The sequence below is a fragment of the Triticum aestivum genome, chromosome 4D, assembly GCF_018294505.1.
Source record: "Triticum aestivum cultivar Chinese Spring chromosome 4D, IWGSC CS RefSeq v2.1, whole genome shotgun sequence".
Taxonomy (NCBI): Eukaryota; Viridiplantae; Streptophyta; class Magnoliopsida; order Poales; family Poaceae; genus Triticum; species Triticum aestivum.
In genome coordinates, this window is record NC_057805.1 from 71,978,739 (window position 1) to 71,990,519 (window position 11,781).

Below are 11,781 nucleotides of genomic sequence, written 5' to 3' on the forward strand. Positions count from 1 at the left end.
AATAAAAATACGTATCCGGTTTGTCACTTAGAGTCATACGGATCAGTGTCAAAGCTAGCATCGAAGTAACCATTTACGACGAGCTCTTTGTCGCCTTCATAAATGAGAAACATATCCTTAGTCCTTTTCAGATACTTCAGGATGTTGTTGACCGCTGTCATGAATAATAAACATTTATCATGATATAAGCAAATACTATAAATTAACAACTTTATTATTGACTCTAGAGTATATTTCCTTCTGTCGTGTCCCACGTCGATTGTAGCACGTCATCTCACCAGTTGTAACATTCTCCATTGACGGATGTAGCATTTTAGTCAGGACGATTATAGTATATGTTCTCGTTGCTTGCAATACCATCACAATATTTTTCGTCGCCGTTTGCAGCGTACAGCCGTGCCGATCCTAGCACCACAACTACACTGATCGTCACTGGACTGATACAGAAAAGCAAAGTCTTATCACTTAATAAATTATCACTAAAATCTCTTATAAGGTGGAACACAGAGCAGCCCCGCATGACCGCCAGGTCATCCCCAGCCACTAAAATCCATGCCCTCCACCAGGCGCCAGCACCACCGGCCGTTACACTACAAACCAAGAAAACCATCATTGTTCGCACCAACCCACCCAACACACAGAGCAAAGCAAGAAACCGCACGGCACGCCACTGCCAGTTCCCTGCTTGAAGTGGTGTCCATAGATCGGCATGTCGACGGCGGGAGGCCCGGCGGGGACGACGGTGTCGCAGCACGGGGGCGGCGGCGGGGGGTGCTGCAGCTCCAGCGGGACGCTGGAGCTCGTGGCGGCGTTCACGGCGGTGTGCCTCGCACTCTACGGGGTGATACTGTACCTCAACTACCTATACGTACGGTGGAGCGGGCGGGACGGCGTGCATCGGACGGGATCCAGCACGGCAGCCGGGCCGGCGAGGAAGAGGGCCGGCGGAGGGGGGCTCGACAAGGCGGCGCTGGCAGCCATGCCGGTGGTCAGATTCAAGGCGGAGGCGCGTGGCGACGGCAGCGAGGTAAGGGAGGAGTGCGCGGTGTGCCTGAGCGCCATGCAGGACGGCGACGCGGTGCGCGCCCTGCCCGGGTGCAGGCACGCGTTCCATGTCGGCTGCGTCGACGTCTGGCTGTGCGCGCGCGCCACCTGTCCCGTCTGCCGCGCGCGCCCTGCTCTCCCGGTTCCGGCAGCGAAGGACGGCTCCAGGAGGGCGGAGACGGCCGGACGGGAGCCGGTCCTGGAGAGCCCGGTATAGCATGCGTGCGCCACCGCGGAGCTGCCGGTATGGCTTGAGGTAGTTAGCTGCTGCATAGGTGTTTGCTTCATCGGCTTGTCTTCTTGGAAGCGTGTGGATGGATGGCTACAGCTGCTTGATGGTTATCCACTGAGTACATAATTTTTGTGTTAGCTTGCTTCAATTGGGAGTGATGATCTGTGTGCCATGGCTTCTAAATTGTAAGCCTACTTGACTCTTGCATTGTTGATAGGTGAAGTTCCCCAAATCACTTCGTAAGTAAGTTCATATTTTCCCCACAGAAAAAATTAAGTTCATATTTGATGTACCCGTATGATATTGCCCCTTTTTCCTAGTTGCAGGAATAGCGATGTGGAATGGTTGTGACATAGCCGGGGGCATCTCTTGGTGCTAATTTATAGGATTGCGAGACAAATGGTCTTTAGTTAAACGCATGGTGTAGGCAATTGGAGCACTGTTAGTTAAATAACAAACCACCTGGTTGTATTGCAATTGTGGCCAGTTAGGTGTGAAAGTTGTGGATGGATGACCTGTATGCACGGCTGAAAGGGACACACAATTCCTTGAGTGCTGAATACTACATTTTTCAATCCCATGTGCGAGAGTGGCCAGATATGGATGAGACTACGGCTTATCAGTATCTTATATAGAGGAACCCCACCAATAATCATTAATTGTTACTCCCTCCGTTCTAAAATAGATGACCCAACTTTATACTAACTTTAGTAATAGATGACCCAATTTTGTACTAACTTTATACTAAAGTTACTACAAAGTTGGGTCTGTTAGGTTGATCTCTCTCCCGTTCGAACCCAACGGGTCGAACGGGCCCCTGACTCGCGCCCTGATCGGGGGCGCCCAACCAAACCATGGTTGGTGGGCCCCTGTGACCCGCGCTATATAAACAGAGGTGGGGGCCGGGACACGACTTACGAGGTTAATCGCTGCCACAATCCTCACCTACAATCCCTACCGATCTAGGGTTAGCGCGGTGCTCACGGGAAGCTCCACCTCCACCTAGCCTACTCTCTGCCATCGCCGTGCGCCCAGCACCATGATGGCCTCCAGCTCGAGTTCATCTGCTGCTGCACAAGGTAGGCTCACCGGATCCACTAGCCTACTCCGATCCAAAGTCTATCAATGGTATCAGCCAGATCGGGCTAGTTGATTTCAGTACAAAGAAACAACAACAGAAATAGAAAAAAAAGTTTCCCTCCCCCAAAGAACCCTAGAAGGGCAAAGAAGAAAAGTTGTGCCGCCGCAAGGCCGCGCCGTTCCTCTCGATCTCGATGCGCATCGGCAAGCCGAGGCATCGAGAAGAAGAACACCACCCCTTTTTCAGGGGCAAAGAACACCACCACCGACCCATTCGACGGCGGCGCGCTCACCGCAAGGGGAACGCGCGACCGGCGAAGGGGTCGGCAGGGGCGCAGCTGCTCCGTCCATCTAGGTTGCCGTCGTGCGGCAGTTGCCTCTCTTTCTCTCTGTGGGGAGGTGGTGGATGGAGACAGTACATACAAAGGAGGGGGAAAGGATAGGGGAGGGGCTCCGGCGCGGTGGTAGATCCACGGCGTCGCCGGCGGCCGGCGCAGCTCCAACCTCACCGCCACTCGACCGCCGTCGCGCGCAGTGGGGAAGAGGAGGGCTCAACCACGCTGCTCTCTCTGCCACAGGAGAAAGAACAGGGAGGAAAGAAACGGAGAGGAGGCGCGCGGCGCGGTGGCTTCAGCCGCTGCCGCCGGCGGCCGGACAGGGCGGTCGGGGCGCAGCCCCGTGCTCACGCCAGCGGGAGCGGAGAGAGCTAGAGCGGCGCGTGCGGGAAGAGAATAACCCTAGGGTTCGATCGGGGCGACCGGGCGCCGGTTTTGATCCAGCTAGAACTGCGGATGATCGTCGGATCGCGATGGACGCCCCAGATCTAAACCCTAAAGCGGCTGCGGGCCACTGGGCCGAAAGGGAGGCGCGAGCTGGGCCGAGGCCGCCAGGTGCGGGCGCCGCCGCGCGCGCTGGGCCAAGGCCAGCAGCCGCGCGAGCTGGGCCGAGGCCGCCAGCTGCGGGCGCCGCCGCGCGCGCTGGGCCAAGGCCAGCAGCCGCGCGAGCTGGGCCGAGGCCGCCAGCTGCGGGCGCCGCCGCGCGCGCTGGGCCAAGGTCAGCAGCCGCGCGAACTGGGCCGAGGCCGGCTGTGCAGCAGTTTTCCTTGAAGTTTTTTTTATATAGTTCTAGTCCAGTTTCTGGGCAGATTTTAAATAGTTTTCCTATGCAATTTTTTCCAACGAAAATTTTGTCTAGAAAATAGAAAAGTGACAGAAAAAGTCTCTGGAAATGCAAAAAGAAAATTTTCAGAAAATAAATGTTCATGAATTTTATCTAGAAAATTAAAAAAGTTCATGATTTCTTATTCGGTCAAAGAAAAGTTTCTGTAAAGCTTAAAAAGTTCGTGAATTTTTATTCATGTTTTCCACTGCGTAAATAATTAATAGTGCTCTTTTACGAAGAAAATAAAAGTGTAGACAGAATTAAGTTTTTAAGAGCATGTTAAAGTGATTATTAAAATGAATATGGTTATGTTATTTTTATGACCAACGTTGTTAATAACATGATCATGTTTATTATTGAAAATAAAAGTGCTCTTTTAAAAGTGAATAGAACTAAAGTAAAAGATTAAATTGTTGCTTCTGTAATGCATTTTTTAACCAACCGGTTAAAATTGCTTAAAGAGTAAAAGAGTACAGATTGTTTTTTGAGTAGAATATTGTAAAGTTTCCGCTGCAAAGTAAAAGTTTTATCCTCCATTTAAATTGGAACCAACGGGAAAGTTTAATTGGAAGAAATGCTCTAAGCAATGTTTTTCCCCTGTGGGTGAAATAAGATGCAGATAGTTTCCGCTATGACAAAGGAAAAGATATTTGTTTTAAAGTTAAAAATATGGTATTGTTATTTTCTGACCAACGTTGATGATAACAGTGCTATAATTCTATGAGTCTTATGTTCAAAGTTTAAATCTCTGATAAATTTGGTATCAAAGTGATCAATTTTTTAGAGAACGGATAAAGATCAAGAAATGCTCTTGAACTAGAGAAATGTATATTACTTGTTCCCGCTGCAATAAAGTTGATGATGATGATTAATTCTTAGCAAAGTTGTTTAATAAAAATACTATCATCACATTGTTTATGAGTTATATGCATTATTTCCATTTCCGCCCAACAGTGATATGGAATTAATGTAGAAGGATGATGTTTATTCTAATTCTGCCACAACGGTGATTTAGAATATAAAAGAAAGTTTCAAAAGTTTAATGTGCATTTTTTTAACCAGACCAACGTAGGGTTATTTTTAGCCAATTATTGTTGATTATTGGTTATGTTTTCTCAGACTAAAAGTTTTTCGTGCTTTCATTCGTGAAAGCGAATGGCTGGGTACTTGTGCCCCGAAAGATGACTAAGAAAGGTCATAACGTGAGGGAGTATGTTCTCTCTAAAGAATAGCATCAAAAGAAAAGAGATAGATCATTGAGAGTCATGGTTGATGAATGTCTTTCATGTACTCTCTATGAAGAAGATTTTTCAGTCAACATGATTTGAGATGAAACAAGCAACATGCGTGTTTAATTTGACCAACATCGGATCAAACATGTGTGTCAAAGAGCATTCAGATTTATTCCTAAATTTAATGATTGAATATGCAGTCAAAAGAGCCAATTCTGGCATTTATGTTCCCTTACCAACGTAGGTAATGGGAAAAGATGATTATGATAAAACCTGCATGGCGGGAAAGGTCTGGGAAAATACCTGCGTTACGGAGTAAAGCTGACATAATATTATGTCAAAAATCCCGTATGGCGGGAGAAATTCTCGCAAGAGAAAGATATGATAACTCATGTGCTTTTAATGTATCCCACTCTCGGAGAAAAGAATGGAGTAGCTGAAAGGCGCAACCGTACACTTATGAATATGGTGCGCAGCATGATGAGTTATTCCAACTTGCCATTGGGATTATGGATGGAGGCGCTTAAAACCGCCATTCACATTCTCAATAGAGTACCAAGCAAGTCGGTGCCCAAAACACCGTACGAGCTATGGACAGGAAGGGTGCCCTCCCTACAACACTTCAGTGTGTGGGGGTGCCCTGCTGAGGCCAAAATGTTTAATCCAAACATTGCAAACTTAGATCCCAAAACAGTAAGTTGCCACTTCATTGGCTATCCAGACAGATCAAAAGGTTTTCGTTTCTACTGCCCTGACAGATATACGAAGTTTGTAGAAACGAGACATGCAGTCTTCTTAGAGGACGAAATGACGAGGGGGAGCTTGGTAGCTCGGAAAATTGATCTTGAGGAGAAGAGGGTGCATGCACCTAATCCGATGATTCAAGAGCCATTTTTCTCACTACCAGTTGCAACTCCACCCATGACAGCTATGGGGGAAGACCCGGAACCTGTCCGTCAGGAGCCGACTGAACCCGTTGTTGAGCATGAAAGGGAGGTGCAACAGCAAAATTTAGAAGAAGTGCCAGAAGTTGAGGCACAAAATGTGCCAGAAACTGAGGCCCTTAGAAGGTCTACAAGCCCAAGAAAGTCAGCTATTTCTACTGACTTTAAAGTTTATAACACAAAAATGGTTCATATGGAAAAAGATGCCACCTCATATGAAGAAGCCATGAGAAGCCCTCATTCATAGAAGTGGATGAAGGCAATGGAAGACGAGATGAAATCGATGAGTTCCAAAGATGTTTGGGACTTAGAGGAAATTCCCAAAGGAGCAAAACAGTAGGCTGTAAATGGGTCTACAAAATTAAGTATGACTCTAAAGGGAATATAGAAAAGTATAAAGCACGACTCGTGGCAAAAGGATTTACACAAAGAAAAGGGATAGATTACAATGAGACATTTTCTCCAATCTCATGTAAGGATTCCTTCAGAATCATAATGGCATTAGTTGCTCATTTTGATTTGGAGTTACATCAAATGGATGTTAAGACGGCATTTCTGAATGGTGATTTAAAAGAAAAGGTCTACATGAAACAACCCAAGGGTTTTATCATGCAAGGCAAGGAAAATATGGGATGCCGCCTGAAGAAGTCCATTTATGGATTAAGACAAGCCTCTCGGCAGTGGTATCTAAAGTTTAATCAAACGATTAAAAGTTTTGGATTTAAAGAAAATATTGAGGATAATTGCATTTATGCAATGTTTAAAAATGGGAAATATATTTTCCTAATCTTGTATGTGGATGATATCCTGCTTGCTAGTAGTGATGTTAGTCTACTACAAGAAACAAAGAAATACTTATCCTCAAATTTTGACATAACAGATCTTGGTGAAGCATCGTATGTTTTGGGCATAGAAATTCACCGAGATAGGAACAATGGAGTCTTAGGACTATCTCAGCAAGCATATTTAGAAAAGGTTCTTAAAAAGTATAATATGCATGCGAGTAAAGCCACACCTGCTCCAATAGTCAAGGGCGATAGTTTTGGGAAATTTCAATGTCCCAAGAACCAGTATGAGATCGATCAAATGAAAGCAGTACCATATGCTTCGGCAGTTGGCAGCTTACAGTATGCACAAGTGTGCACTCGCCCTGACTTAGCTTTTATCACCGGGGTACTCGGTAGATATCAAGAGAATCCAGGCCTAGAGCACTGGAAGATGGTAAAGAAAGCATTGCGTTATGCGCAAGGCACGAAGGACTACATGCTAATATATAGGAGAAGTGATTCCCTAGAGATAAAAGGGTATTCAGACGCAGATTTTGCGGGGGACAGAGATGATAGAAAATCCACGTTAGGATACGTATTCACCCTCGCTGGGGGAGCTATTTTGTGGAAAAGCTCCAAACAGTCGATAGTTGCATCATCCACGATGTATGCAGAATTCATAGCATGTTTCGAAGCCACGGGGCAGGCGATATGGCTAAAGAAATTTGTATCCGACTTGAAAGTGGTAGATTGTATTCACAAACCACTAAAGATGTACTGTGACAACCAGCCCGCAGTATTTTACGCTCACAACAACAAGTCGAGTAATGCTGCCAAAACAATAGAGATAAGGTATTATGTTGTGAAAGATAAAATCCAGGATCAAACTATAAGTCTCGAGCATATAAGGACAAAAGATATGCTTGCGGATCCGCTAACGAAAGGCTTACCACCCAATGTGTTCAAGGAACACTTAGCCAGCATGGGTTTAAAGGAAAGCCTTATGATTCCTGGATAGGCCCAAAAGGAACAGAATTTGTTTCTGAAATTAACGTATGTTGTAGCTGTATGATTCTAACGGCAATTAAGCCGTGACGATGAAACATGCTCTATGTACCAATATGTGATGAAACAGATAAACTAGAAAGTATAAAGTTAAAAGTAAAGTTGAGATCAAGGGGGAGAATGTTAGGTTGATCTCTCTCCCGTTCGAACCCAACGGGTCGAACGGGCCCCTGACTCGCGCCCTGATCGGGGGCGCCCAACCAAGCCATGGTTGGTGGCCCCCTGTGATCCGCGCTATATAAACAGAGGTGGGGGCCGGGGCACGACTTACGAGGTTAATCGCTGCCACAATCCTCACCTACAATCCCTACCGATCTAGGGTTAGCGCGGTGCTCACGGGAAGCTCCACCTCCACCTAGCCTACTCTCTGCCATCGCCGTGCGCCCAGCACCACGATGGCCTCCAGCTCGAGTTCATCTGCTGCTGCACAAGGTAGGCTCACCGGATCCACTAGCCTACTCCGATCCAAAGTCTATCAGGGTCATCTATTTTAGAAAGGAGGGAGTATTTTGCTGCGTCCATATCTTCCACGTCACCTTAATTATTTGTAGCCATCTGATTCAAAGTGTGCGCTGCAGGTTTGTCCTCTCCCCCTCAGCAACATTTCTCTTCATGACCGGGCGCCCTATATCCGCCCCCAAACGCCCGGGCATGCTGCTCGGTCACGGTTCGGATGAAAAAATAGCACCCAGCCCGGCTCCGCACACGCAGCCCAAGCACCCGGGGAATCCGGCAACCCTCATATCCAGCCCATATGTGGGGCGAAGGGAGGCCCGGATCCGACCGAACACCGCTGCCACGTCGGACCGACCGCTATGGCCCACTCCCTCCCCACCACAGCCCCCACAAAAACCTAATAAACCCCGGTCAAACCACACTCCTCTAGCCTCGACGCCGCCCTACGCGCTTCCTGCCATTCCCGGCCAGGCGACAGGGCAAGCTGCGGCATCGCCAACAGCCGCCCCTCCCAGGAGTCATTGGGTGCTAATGCTCGCAACGCCCAACCCGCGGTCGTGATATGTTGGAAATATGCCCTAGTGGCAATAATAAAGATATTATTATGATATTTCCCCTTCATGATAAATGTTTATTATCCATACTGGAATTGCATTGACCGAAAACTTAAATACATGTGTGGATACATAAACAACACCGTATCCCTAGTGAGTCTCTACTTGACTAGCTCGTTGACTAAAGATGGTTAAGGTTTCCTAACCATAGACATGAGTTGTCATTTGATAACGGGATCACACAATTAGGGGAATGATATGATTGACAGACCCAGCCGTAAGCTTAGCATCAGATCGTATCACTTAGTTTATTTGCTATAGCTTTCTTCATGTCAAGTATATGTTCCCTAGACCATGAGATCAAGCTACTCCCAAACCGAAAGAATGCTTTGTGGGTTATCTAACGTCACTTTTTAACCGGGTGACCATAAAGGTGCTCTAAGGTATTTCGGAAAGTGTTTGTTGGGTTGCATGGATCGAGACTGGGATTTGTCGCTCCGTGTGAAGGAGAGATATCTCTGGTCCCTCTCAGTAATACAACATCACAAGAAGCTTGCAAGCATGTGACTAATGAGTTTAGTCACGATATCTTGTATTGCGGAACAAGTAAAGAGACTTGCGGGTAACGAGATTGAACTAGGTATGGAGATACGGATGATCGAATCTCGGGCAAGTAACATATCGTCGGACAAAGGGAATTATACACGGGATTAACTGAATCCTCGACATCGTGGTTCAACCAATAAAGATCTTCACTGAATATGTGGGAATCAATATGGGCATCCAGGTCCCGCTATTAATTATTGATCGAAGAGGAGTCTCTGTCATGTCTGCATGTTCTCAAACCCGTAGGGTCACACGCTTAACGTTCGGTAGCGTTGGGTGCTGAGATATTGATATGGTGAAGTCTGAAAGTAGTTTGGTGTCCCGGATGGGATCTGGGACATCACGAGGAGCTCTAGAATGGCTCGGAGGTAAAGATCTATATATGGAAAGTTGTTGTCGGGGTTCCGAAAGAAGTTCGGTTTTTCGGGTATTGTACTGGGAAACTTCCAGAAGGTTCCTGAGGGGTCCAGAAGTATACCAGTGGGTTCCACCAGCCCCAAGGTTCTTATAGTTTGCCTAGCACCCACGTAAAAAATTGCAAGAACAATGTAGAGGACGTCTAACTTGTTTTTGTAGGGCATGTGATGTGACGTGGTATGGCCAAGATGTGACTTGATATATGTTAATGTATGAGATAATCATGTTTTGTAATAGGTTCACGACTTGCATGTCGATGAGTACGACAACCGGTAGGAGCCATAGGGTTGTCTTAATTTATTGTGTGACCTGCGTGTCAATTATTAAAATGCCATGTAATTGCTTTACTTTACCGCCATGAGTTAGCAATAGTTGTAGAAGCAATAATAGTTGGCAGAGACAACCACATGACGGCACCTCGTAGATGATGGAGATCATGGTGCTATGCCGGTGATGATGGAGATCATGTTGGTGCTTTGGAGATGGAGATCAAAAGCACGCGATAATAATGACCATATCATGTCACATACTGGTTGCACGTGATGTTTAACTTATTATGCATCTTATTTTGCTTAGGACGACAGTAGCATTATAAGATGATCCCTTCACTTAATATTGAGATAAAAGTGTTCTCCCTTAGTATGCACCGTTGCGAAAGTTTGACATTTTGAAGCACGTCGTGATGATCGGGTGTGATAGACTCTTCGTTCGCATACAACGGTTGTAAGCCAGTTGTAAACATGCGGAAATGATTTGGTTAACTTGATGAGCCTAGCATGTACAAACATGGCCTTGAAATACGGAGAACTGAAAGGTTAAACATGAGTCATATGGATGATATGGTCAACATATATAGATGTTCACCATTGAAACTACCCCATCTCACGTGGTGATCAGACATGGGTTAGTGAGGTTAGTGAATTTGGATCATGTATCACTTAGACAACTTGAGGGATGATGACTGTGGGAGTTCATTAGTAACATGATTAATTGAACCAATTATCATGAACATAGTCTTAATGTCTTTGCGAATTATCTTGTAGATTAATGGCTCGCGCTGTAGCTCCCCAGAATTTTAATGCGTTCCTAGAGAAGGAAGTTGAAAGATGATGGAAGAAACTATGCGTGCTGGGTCCATAATCTGAGGATTATCCTCACTGCTGCACAGAAGGCTTATGTCCTTGATGCACCTCTAGGTGTTCCACCCGCTTCCGCCAAGCTAGACGTTATGAACGTCTTGCAGGAAAGAAATGATGACTACACGATAGTTCCGTGTGCCATGCTTTACACTTAGAACCGGGGCTCCAAAGACATTTTGAGCACCACGGAGGATATGAGATGTTCCAGGAGCTGAAATTGGTATTTCAGGCTCCTGCCCAGATTGAGAGGTATGACACCTCTGACAAGGTCTTTAGCTGTAAGATGGAGGAGATCAGCTCCATTAGTGAGCACGTACTCAAAATGTCTGGGTACTACAATTGCTTGAATCAGTTGGGAGTTAATTCTTCCAGATGACGTAGCAATTGATTGTGTTCTCCAGTCACTTCCGCCAAGCTACAAGGGCTTCGTGATGAACTATAAAATGCAAGGGATGGAGAAGATGACCCCTGAGCCTTTTGCGATGATTAAGGCCATGGAGGTAAAAATCAAGAAAGAGCATCAAGTGTTGATGGTCAACAAGACCATCAATTTCAAAAAGGGCAAGGGAAAGAAAGGGAACTTCTAGAAGAATGGCAAGCCAGTTGCAATTCCCATGAAGAAACCTAAGGCTGGACCCAAACCTAAGATTGAGTGCTTCTATTGCAAGGAGAATGGCCATTTGAAGCATAACCACCCTAAGTACTTGGAAGATAAGAAGGCTGGCAATGTCAACGAAGGTATATTTGATATACATGTTATTGATGTGTGAGGGAATCCTGGATCAGGGGGTCCTCGGGTCACCGGCCCATATCTCATGGGCCGGACAGTTGGGCCGCACTATATCCGGACCGAAGACCTTTCTGTGCCTTGACGTGCACCCCAAGTCATGATGGAAGATTCGGCATCCTTGTTTCCTTTGATGTAACCGACTATGTGTAAACCCTAGTACCCCTGGTGTCTATATAAACCAGAGGGTTTAGTCTGTGGAGGCTAAGAGAACATCCATAAACCCAATAGCCTATGGTTTAGCTCATTTGATCTCGTGGTAGATCCACTCTATAATCCACGTATACACAAGCAATA

The 11,781-nt window shown here is 46.2% G+C and overlaps 1 protein-coding gene across 2 annotated transcripts; it reads left to right on the forward strand.

The window, feature by feature from the left end:
• Positions 1-516: 516 nt before the first annotated feature.
• On the forward strand, positions 517-1,870 carry LOC123099650 (RING-H2 finger protein ATL74). 2 transcript variants are annotated; one of them, XM_044521768.1, is made up of 2 exons: positions 517-1,519; positions 1,597-1,870. In XM_044521768.1, exon 1 carries the CDS (start codon positions 710-712, stop codon positions 1,259-1,261), a length of 552 nt encoding a protein of 183 aa, XP_044377703.1. In that variant the 5' UTR covers positions 517-709; the 3' UTR covers positions 1,262-1,519; positions 1,597-1,870. The 2 variants fall into 2 exon arrangements, with proteins under 2 accessions (XP_044377703.1, XP_044377704.1); XM_044521769.1 differs by having other exon boundaries at positions 517-1,515; positions 1,603-1,870.
• Positions 1,871-11,781: the final 9,911 nt, after the last annotated feature.

Bases quoted from the DNA above. Each gene is read 5' to 3' on its own strand.
- LOC123099650 (XM_044521768.1), top strand. From the start codon at position 710: ATGTCGACGGCGGGAGGCCCGGCGGGGACGACGGTGTCGCAGCACGGG.